Here is a 10,670-nt window from a genome sequence, read left to right on the forward strand (position 1 = left end):
TGATCTGTCCCAGCAGCATCAGGTGCAAAGCAGGAACAAACCCTGGACGGTCGGCCTGTCTGTCCATACTAATGAGGCAGAAATAAAGTCCCAAATGAAATGTCAAGTGTCACCAGTAGCTGGCGCCCTCTACAGAGTGTCCACAGGAGAACACAGCTTTAGAAGATAGCTGGATGGACGTCACCAACGCCCCACTTCAGACTGACAGCCAAACTGGGGAGTAACTGAATGCAGTCTCGGACACAGCGGGGGGATTTACACTTGTCCACTTTGGCTACCGCCGAGGAAGTACTGGATTTTAAAGAGCAAATGTTAATCTGACTTCAGCACCGTCATGCTGCAGGACCCACCTCGGTGCCACGTGTTAGGAGAAATTGATCACCACCTGAGACTCGGTGGAGGGGGGTGAATGTGCCCCCTAAAAACACACAAATGCACCACCTGCACTTTGACCCCCTCCGATATCAGGGTTGATGGTGGATGGGGTCCAGCTGGGCAAACCATAACAAAGGAATCCGTCCATCATAAAAGCAGGATGAATGTCATGCTGACAGCCAGCAGCCATTGATATACAGGCGCTCCCCAAATAAAGCATCTACAAAGAAACATGAGGGAAGCCGGATCGGACCCTACCCTGGCAGCAGCGGGCACCAAGGCTTAATAAACCCTGGACATGAAGCTACTATGAGAAAGTCACACAATCCTGGCTTGCTAAGTCTCACTAAATCAAAGTTAAATTAAAGCACGACGAGGAGAACATGCGGATTTAACATGGAGATTTGAACCCAGTCTCCTGTGAGGAGCTGTGAGGCCATGGCACTTATTGGTGTGCCAACCCCCACTACCCACAAGCATGCATTTGGTTATGGCTGAGGCTGTAATACTATCACCAGACAAGCTCTCCTACTCATATTTGATCAGAACAGGTCAGTCTGCCCACCCCAAACTGGTGATGTGTGTTTTCTAGTAAATAAAATGAAGTTCTGTAGCTTCATAGATTCTCATTGATTATGATGCCAGAGATTGGCGCAATGTTCCATGTTGGTCAGACGCACGTGTAAGAATTTAGAACTGCACTCTGACAATGCAATTGCTCTCCTGGTCCTTAAATGAATCAACTCCAAAATAAAGTGGTGTCCTGTCCAGGGCCGCTTCCTGCCATGTGACAATTGCCAGTCAGATTTTGCCTCAGGGCATTGACAACTTGTGTGGGCATCCAAATGAATTACAGACTGGCATCCTTGTATTAGATGCTGCAAGGACCCTGCAATAATGAAAGCAGGTTCAGAAACACAGATGGACTGAAATGTGATGGGTGGACCTCCACTGACCACAGATCCCAATCTTGAGGTTGCCATTTCCATCATTGGCACCACATCTCGTACTGATCCTGTTAAGAGCGGGTATGAGTGATCTCAATCTTGCAAAGCTCAAATCCAAATTCATCTCACTTTTCTTTTTATTTTAAACTAGCAGGGGGTTAGTAGGTGCTGCCCGGGAGATGGGCACCAACTAAATAAAAAAGTAATGCATTTTATTACGACAAATGTACTGCACCATCTGTTAGAATGACTAATCCAACACATTTTATTAATGCATGCATTGTAAAATAAATTCTACTAGAGATGTTTGTGATGTACCATCATATGAAATGACAGATTGTCTCTGTTATATGCCATTTGTTATGTGTTTCATAAAAGGAGGGTTAATGTTTGTGATGCACCATCTGTTGGAATGACAAATGCAGCACATTTTATTACTGCATGCACTGCAAAATCCATTCTAATAAATGATGCATTACAAATGTTAACACTCAGGTCTACATTGCTTACTTAGAATGGGATAACACAGCTAGTTAAAGATATACTGTTTATTCTTTTCTGACATTAAAGAGCAAACTGAACACAGCTCGATGTTACTGGTTTAGGCTCCCCCTCCACGTGACCTTAAAGAGCGTGTTTTTACAACCTCCACTGACTAACGCTGCAGTTTAAGGCAAGGCGTTTTTTTCTGATCCCACATCTGAAGAAGGACAACCAGCAATCTGGACGAACGAGGCCTTGCAAGTGGACTGTCCAGGGTTAGTTCCTGCCTTGTGCTTGATGTTGCACGGTTTGGGCCTTGCAATGCACGTTTCACAGCATCCTTTTATTAATGCTGTAATCAAAGACGATGCGTTTCTTCTGATAAACAGCTACAGTAAGTGACCCCATATAACATGCTTCAGTAGGAACCAGCTGGCGCCCCATCCAGCATTGATTCCTGCCTTGTGCTCAGTGTTGTTCATTTAGGCTCCCCCTTCTCTGTAACCTTAAAAACATGTTTTACAACCTCAAGCCATTCATTTAAGTGTTTCTGTTTACTGATCCCGTATAGCACATTTGAATTAGGACCACCAGCAGTCTGGATGTGGCCAGGTGCCCCAGTCTGGGCTAATTCCTGCCCTATGCTCACTAGTGCCCGTTTCGGCTCCCCCTCCCTGTAACCATAAAGAGCGCGTTTCCCAACTTCCAGTCATGAATACTGTAATCTAAGACAATGTGTTTCTTCTGATAAAGAGCTAAGTGATCCCATATGGCGCATTTCGGTAGCAACCAGCAACGTGGATGTGGACTGTCCAGGGTCGGTTCCTGCCTTGCGCTTGAGGTTGCCAGTTTAGGCTCCACCCTCTCTGTTACCTTAAAAACTAATGTTTTACATCCTCCACTTATTAAGACTGTAAACCAAGACGAGGCCTTTCTTATGATAAAGAGCTTAGTAATCTCATAGAGGGTCGTGCATTTGAAGTTGGACACCCAGCAGTCTGGATGTGGCCTTGCTCGTGGACACTCCAGGGTTAATTCTTGCCTTGTGCTCAGTAGTGCCCGTTTAGGCTCCACCCCCCGATCGTGTTTTATAACCTCCGTTCCTGAATACTGTAATCTAAGACAATGTGTTTCTTCTGATTAAGAGCTAAGTGGTCCCACACGGGAGCACCCAGTAACGTGGATGTGGACTGTCCAGGGTCGGTTCCTGCTTTGAGTTCAATGCTGTCAGTTTAGACTCCCTCCTCCCTGTGAACTTGCAAAGCAGTTCTTTAGAAACTTCGCTCATTAATTCTGTAATTTAGGACAAGATATTTCTTTTGATAAAGAGCTAAGTGGTCCCAGAACATTTCAAGCAGGACCACCAGCAGTTTGGATGTGGCCTTTGGGGGGGTGGACCAGAGCCCAGTCTAAGGCTGATTCCTGCTCTGCTCTCACTGATGACGGATTAGGTTCCATCTTCTCTGTGAACATAAAAAGCCCTTTTTACAACTTTCGGTCATTAATGTTGTAGTTTAGGACAATGTGTGTGTTTTCTTTTTGTTCCCACACAGCATATTTAAAGTAGGACAATCAGCAATTTGGATGTGGACTGTCCTGCCTTGCACTTGAGGTTGCCAGGTTAGGCTCCACCTTCCCTGAAACCTTAAAAAGCATATCTTACAACCTCCAGTTATTAAGACTGTAATCTAAGACGAGGCCTTTCTTATGATAAAGAGCTAAGTAATCTCATAGAGTGTCGTAAATTTGAAGTTGGACAACCAGCAGTCTGGACGTGGCCTTGCGTGTGGACACTCCAGGGTTAATTCCTGCCCTGTGTTCAGTGGTGCCCGCTTAGGGTCCACCCTCCCTGTAATCTTAAAGATCGTGTTTTATAAGCTCCGCTCCTTAAGACTGCTATCTAAGACAATGTGCTTCTTCTGATGAAGAGCTAAGTGACCCCACATTACATGTAAGACAACCAGCAAACTGGATGTGGCCTTAGGTGTGGACTGGCCAAGGTTGGTTCCTGCCTTGTGCTCACTGTCACCCCTCGTGACATTAAAAAAATAAAACTTGTTTTACAACCTGAAGTGATTAATTTAATAGAAGGTGTTTTATTTAGTTTTGCTGATCCCATATAGCATATATGAAGTAGACAACAATTTTGATGTGACCTTTAGTGTGGACGATCTAAGGATAATCCCAGCCTTGTTGTCCATTATGGCTCCATCCTCCCTGTATCCTTGAACAGATGGTTTTATAACTTCAGATCCTTAATACTGCCATCTAAGACAATGTGCTTCTTCTGATGAAGACCTACAGTCATATGAAAAAGTTTGGGAACCTGCATAATAATTGACTCTCCTTTCAACAGTAAAGATGTCAGTGGTGTGTCTTTCATTTCCTAGGAACATCTGAGTACTGCGGTGTTTTCTAAACAAAGATTTTTAGTGACGCAGTATTTAGTTGTAAGAAATGAAATCAAATGTGAAAAACTGGCTGTGCACAAATGTGGGTCCCCTTGTCACTGTGCTGATTTGAATGCCTGTCACTGCTCAATGCTGATTACTTGGTTGGATGAGCCTTGAACTTCATAGACAGGAGTGTCCAATCATGAGTGGTCAAAGGTATTTAAGGTGGTCAATTACAAGTTGTGCTTCCTTCCCTTTGACTCTCCTCTGAAGAGTGACAGACAGCATGGGATCCTCACAGCAACTCTCAGAAGATCTGAAAACAAAGATTGTTGAGTCTCCTGGTTTAGGGGAAGGCTACAAAAAGCCATCTCAGAGGTTTAAACTGTCAGGTTCAACTGTAAGGAATGGAATCAGGAAATGGAAGGCCACAGGCACAGTTGCTGTTAAACCAACACAGCAGGTCTGGCAGGCCAAGAAAAATACAGGAGCGGCATATGAGCAGGATTGTGAGAATGGTGACAGACAACCACAGATCACCTCCAAAGACCTGCAAGAACATCTCACTGCAGATGGTGTATCTGGACATCGTTCTACAATTCAGCTCATCTGTATGGCAGGGTGATGAGATAGAAGCCCTTTCTGTACTCACACCACAAACAGAGTCGCTTGTTGTATCAAATGCTCATTTAGACAAGTCAGAGTCATTTTGGAACAAAGTGCTTTGGACTGATGAGACACAAATGGAGTTATTTGGTCAGAACAAAAAGTGCTTTGCATGGCGGAAGAAGAACACCGCATTTCAAGACAAACACCTGCTACCTCCTGTCAAATGTGGTGGAGGTCCCATCATGCTGTGGGGCTGTGTGGCCAGTTCAGGGACTGGGGCCCTTGTTAAAGTCGAGGGTCGCATGAATTCAACCCAATATCAACAAATTCTTCAGGATAATGTTCAAGCATCAGTCACAAAGTTGAAGTTACTTAAGTAGGGGTTGGATATTCCAACAAGACAATGACTCAAAACACAGTTGAAATCTACAAAGGCATTCATGCAGAGGAGAAGTACAATGTTCTGGAATGGCGTCACAGTCCCCTGACTTGAATATCATCGACAATCTATGGGATGATTTGAAGCAGGCTGTCCATCAAATTGAACTGAACTGGAGAGATTTGGTATGAAGAATGGTCAGAAATACCTCCATCCAGAATCCAGACACTCATCACAGGCTATAGGAGGACAGCGTCTGGAGGGTCAAAGGAGCAAAAGGAGGCTCAACTAAGTATTGATGTCATATCTCTGTTGGGTGCCCACATTTACACACCTGTCTAATTTTGTTATGATGCATATTGCATATTTTCTGTTAATCCAATAAACTTCATGTCATTGCTGAAATCCTTCTGTCTCCATAAGGCATGTCGGATATTAAAATGAAGTTCAGCCGATGAGAAACAAAAATCCAAAGAATTAAGAGGGGTTCCCAAACTTTTTCATATGACTGTAATTGATACTGTAGAACGTTACAAATAAGACAGCCAGCAAACTGGATGTGCCCTTCGTTGTGGAGCGTGTACGGTCGGTTCCTGCTTTGTTCTTGATGTTGCCAATTTACCCGCCACCTTAAAAAACATTTTTATTTTTTACAAAATTCTCACAATAATACTGTCATTATACAAAAAGACAAGGTGCTTCTTCTGATAAAGATGAAAGCTTGGATGTGGTGTCTGTCCGATAGCACTCTATGCAGCAATAGGACAACCAGCATTTTGGACGTAGACTACTATGGCCAAGGAGACCTGGGTTCGCTTCCCGGGTCCTCCCTGCATGGAGTTTGCATGTTCTCCCCGTCTCCTTATGAGTTTCCTCCCACAGTCCAAAGACATGCAGGTTTGGTGCATTGGCAATCCTAAATAGTTCCTAGTCTGTGCTTGGTGTGTGGGTGTGTGCCTTGCAGTGGGCTGGCACCCTTGCCCCCTGTGTTGGCTGGGATTGGCACCACCCTACTCTTGACGTTGCCAGTTGAATCCCTACCCCCCAACCCCTTGTGATTTAAGGAGGACAATCAACAGTTTGGAAGTGGCCTTCGTTATGTGCTTAATGCGGCTGGTTTAGCCGTCCCTGATTTACAAACTGACCAGTGACCGTAAAAAGCATGCTTTTATATCCTCCAATGACGAATACTTTAATTTAAGACAAGGTGTTTCTTCTGATGAACAGCTAAGTGGTCCCATGTTGTACATTTCAACTAGGAAAACCAGCAGTTTGAATGTGGTCTTTGTGTTCATTGGTGCCCGTTTTGGCTCCACCCTCCCTATAATCTTAAAGATCGCTCCTTAATACTGTCGGGGTGGACCGGTACCCCGTCCAGGGTCGGCTTCTGCCTGGCACTGACAGTTTTGAACCCCTTTTTTTTTTTTTTGTACCATTTGCAGTACAGGACAAGCAGCAATTTGGACTTAACCTTGGTTATGGGTCATCCAGGGTCGACTCCTGCCTTGGGCTTGATGTTGCCAGTTTAGGCAGCCCCCTCCCTATAACCTTAAAAAGTACGTTTTCTAACCTCCAACCATTAGGGACATTTCAGACAATGCCGTTTTTGTCTTGAACTGCTAGAAATTCAAACGAAGTCAGACTGGCTCTGAATTGTGTGTGTGTGTGTGTGCGTTTAAAACTGCGAGGATGCCCGCACCCGACTCGTATAAAAGTGCAAAGGACGCCCTTGAACCCTTTTGTCTTTGAGAATGGCGCCCTTGCTTTGGACCTTTTTTTGTCTTTATTTTACTTTTCCGCCTGCATTTCACTTGGGCGCTGTAATTGCATAGTGAATTTTATTTTCCTCATTTTCTTTTCTTATTCAGTTATAACGGATGCGTGAACAGGCTGTCTGATTTTTTTATTCTTTTATCCCCTGTTCCTGGGAGGTAAGCCGATAATGGAGATTGCACTTGACGCGCAGCGCTCGCCGTGGATATCTCAATCGAAACGTTACAAAAGAAATTGTATTTGCCGCGACTGGTGAATATTTCATTATAATAAAAATTAAATAAATAATTAAATAAAAGGAAGAAACTGCGCCTTCGAAGGACAAAACGCCGTGTAAATCGAATGGCGCCGGTGTCATGGAATGAGCGCGTCGCCCTTCATTAAAGCGGACCTGTGTGAATGTCCCGCGAGAGGCACACGCGCGGCTATCTCGGGCCCGGACAATGGGCAGCCTGTGCCCCCAAACAACAGCCCCCACTCCTTACACTGAGGGGGTGTCAGCTACCAGACAATCGCGTCCATTGTGGCCCAGCGATCTGTCGAGAGGGTCTCCCAGAATGAGGGCGGTCGGCTAATTAACATTTGTGTCCGATTCGATTTGCGCTTTTCTATTGTACGGCTCAGCTCTTTTTGAAGGATTGCACACACACACTGTATATACACCCTAATCATAAATACGACTGCTAAATTGTTAATTAAAATAAGAGGTAGGTAAACTATTAAGACAATTTTAGTAAAAAAAAATGTGCATATATACAGAGTAATTTTAGAATAAAAAGGCAACAGATGCGTCTTTCAGTTCGGAGCGTCTGTCAGTCAAACTCGTCATCAAGTCCGCCAGACACTCGCACTGGCGCTATAGGCGGCTGTATTTTTTCCGGCAGCCGGCGATGTGTTTGTACAAGTGGTCCACACGAGCCTGCAGGACCAGAGCCTGCTCCTCGGACAGAAAGCCCAGGCGGGCGGCCAGCGGCTCGTTGTCCACGTAGCGCTCCAGCAGGCGCTCCGCCGCGTCCTGCCGCCGGTGCATCTCCCAGATCCGGCGGGCGGTTCTCCTCCTGAAGAGACACACCGACCTGAGCAGAGCATCGTGGTACCTCTCCCACATTCCCAGCACCCGGTAGCCGTGGACCAGCCCGGCCTCGTTATCTATAAACACTAGTCCGCCGTCGGCAGATCGGTGCAGGTTCCTAGTGTCCCTCTCCATCACCCTGGGATCCCATTGCAGGCTGAACAGATTGCTCACCAGCCGGTCGAAGTTGGCCGTCAGGTAGTCGTAGAGGATCAGGTCCGTCCACTGCACGATCTCCAGTAGTTCCGACCGGCTCCGGTTCCGGAGGTCCTCGGACAGCGGGTGCAGCCGCCTGCCCTCATGGCGTAGCGGCACCGGCGTGACCACCCCGCTCAAGTTTGACACGAACTCTGTCAGCGATACCACGGCGTTCTCCGTCCACTGGGAGTCCCGCACTTGTGCTTGAACCTCTGACCACTGCTCGTTGCTGAAGCTCACCTGTGAAAGGACCAGCGGCGGCAAGTTCGGGATTTCCAGCAGGCTGGCAAGATAATAAGATAGCGCCTCTCCTTGAACTTGATCCGCGTTAATCCCATAGCGGACGCAGGCCTTACTATTGTCCGAAAAGGTGGCCAAACGGTTGGTGGCCCTGCCACAGCCCTCTTCAAGGGAGATGATCCGAGACGAGCGGGCTTTGTTCCTCCAGACGCGAGCGTGGGCATCAGTAAAGCCCCCTGGCAGCTGCGACTCCAGGCGATCGCTCCAAAAGACGCCGTCTTCCACCACCAGATCAGGACTGCGAGTGAGGGCTCCGTCCTGCCGCGACCTCCCAGCGCCGCTGCGGTTACTCGAGTGAAGCCGGAGAGCGGCGGGCACAGCGAGCAGCGTTCGGAAAGTTTTCGAAGGCGGCTCGTCAGACGTGATCAGTGCCCGTTTGGTGCGGTCCTGCCCGTGGGCGAGCAACCCAGCAAAGAAACAAAGCAAAGTCACGCCGGTACATACAAGCACGGCGGCCACAGAGTTAGCCAGCAGGATCCTCATACTTGCTGGGCGGCGCTGCGTTTCGTTTCTGTCGATTTTCTTTCTTCATTCGCAAGTGCGCAAAAATCTCCCGGCAAGTGTCCGGGAATCGCAGAAAGGGGTGCTGTTGAATAGCCGTACTTCACGCCACCGCACCATCTCCTCTTATCAGATGGAGAGTGGAACCACCGAATAGGATGGCCATTTATAGCAACACAAACGAGCGCCGGCTTTTCCGTGTCTTTTTGCGATCGGCGTTCATTTTTGGCACCGCTTCTCCCAGCTCCTCATCTTTTCCCACTTCAGAGTCGGCGCTGACACTGCACACCATCCCTCAGATGCTTCGCTCACATGAACTGCTTACTTTGGGATTAGGGCAGCGACGACTTGTACAGGCTTCGGGCGCCGCGACCTACGATTGGCCAGACGCGCGAGTGGGCGGGGCCACTGGAAGACTGGGTCCCACCTGCAGCGAGTCTTAAAAAAGCAACACGAGATTCGACGAGGGGGGGTGGAGGGTGACGTGGGGGAATTGGGGCACCGGGAGGTCGTGCGAGAGAAGATGAGCGGGGAGGGGCAAACGATCTCGGAGAGCAGCCGTCCCAGGCACCGTTCGTGAAAAAGCATGCGAGAAAGCAAGAAAGCAAGCAACATCCCGATCCGAAGGAAGCGTTTTATAACAAAGACACAGACGGAGAGAAAGAGAAACCGAGCGCGCTTGTAGTCTCTAATGCCTGTCCTTCAAAGTCATCTCACAGCGTCCCTGTTAGGTAAGTGGATAGCCAGATAGGCATACAAGGACACATTTATTTAATAGACAGATGAAAAGGGACGCCTCAATATGCACAGACACGAAAGGAGCTATATTAACGATTAGTCAGACGGAGTGAAATGAAAGATGACATTTAAAGACTGAAGTGGATAAATGGATAGAGAGACCGATCACCATGCTGTGTTACTATACATGGCGTCGGTAACGCATCTTCAAGTGCTTCCCATGGTTTGTTTCCTTAAACACGACAAGGCCCCAGAATTCTGCAATAAGTACACCATATGACAGATAAAAGAGTAAATGCAGTTGATAAGGAAAACACTACATTGAGATTGAAAGGGACACTCAGACACATAGAAATTAAGGGTGCTATATAATCATTAATACAGGCACATAGGTGTGAAAGATGCCTTATAAGTTAAAATGGCCAGACAAATAGAGATGGACAACACCAGATAATGACTGAGAGGAAGAGAAAGAGAGACGAATGAATGTGATAAATAAAGCATGAGACAAACAGATAGATATTGCAAATGTGTTAAATAAGGATCGAAAAGAAGAGATGGAGGAATTAATATAAAGATAGATCTATAAATAGACAGATAATGAAAAACACTATCATTCATAGATAGATATTAATGTATAGACCAGCAAGGCCTATATAACACATAGCTAGACAGATATTAGTGCATACAAATGCAAAGAAATATATGATAGATCAGTAGATATAGATAGTATTAAGGTATAGGCATGTAAGGAACTACATCATAGATAGATAGATATTAGTGCACAGACATGCAAGACAGAATATGATTAGATAACTAGATAGATGGAGAGAGAGATAGACAGAAATGAAAACATAGACATAGAAGGCACCATATAATTGATAGATGGACAGATATTAGTG

The 10,670-nt window shown here is 46.4% G+C and overlaps 1 protein-coding gene across 1 annotated transcript; it reads right to left on the minus strand.

The window, feature by feature from the left end:
* Positions 1-6,598: 6,598 nt before the first annotated feature.
* Positions 6,599-9,362, minus strand: fjx1 (four-jointed box kinase 1). The gene has a single exon (XM_039743952.1). It carries the CDS (start codon positions 9,010-9,012, stop codon positions 7,816-7,818), a length of 1,197 nt encoding a protein of 398 aa, XP_039599886.1. The 5' UTR covers positions 9,013-9,362; the 3' UTR covers positions 6,599-7,815.
* Positions 9,363-10,670: the final 1,308 nt, after the last annotated feature.

The sequence above is a fragment of the Polypterus senegalus genome, chromosome 1 (genome assembly GCF_016835505.1).
Source record: "Polypterus senegalus isolate Bchr_013 chromosome 1, ASM1683550v1, whole genome shotgun sequence".
Taxonomy (NCBI): Eukaryota; Metazoa; Chordata; class Cladistia; order Polypteriformes; family Polypteridae; genus Polypterus; species Polypterus senegalus.

Excerpts from the sequence above, each read along its gene's own strand:
- fjx1 (XM_039743952.1), bottom strand. The coding sequence starts at position 9,012 with ATGAGGATCCTGCTGGCTAACTCTGTGGCCGCCGTGCTTGTATGTACC.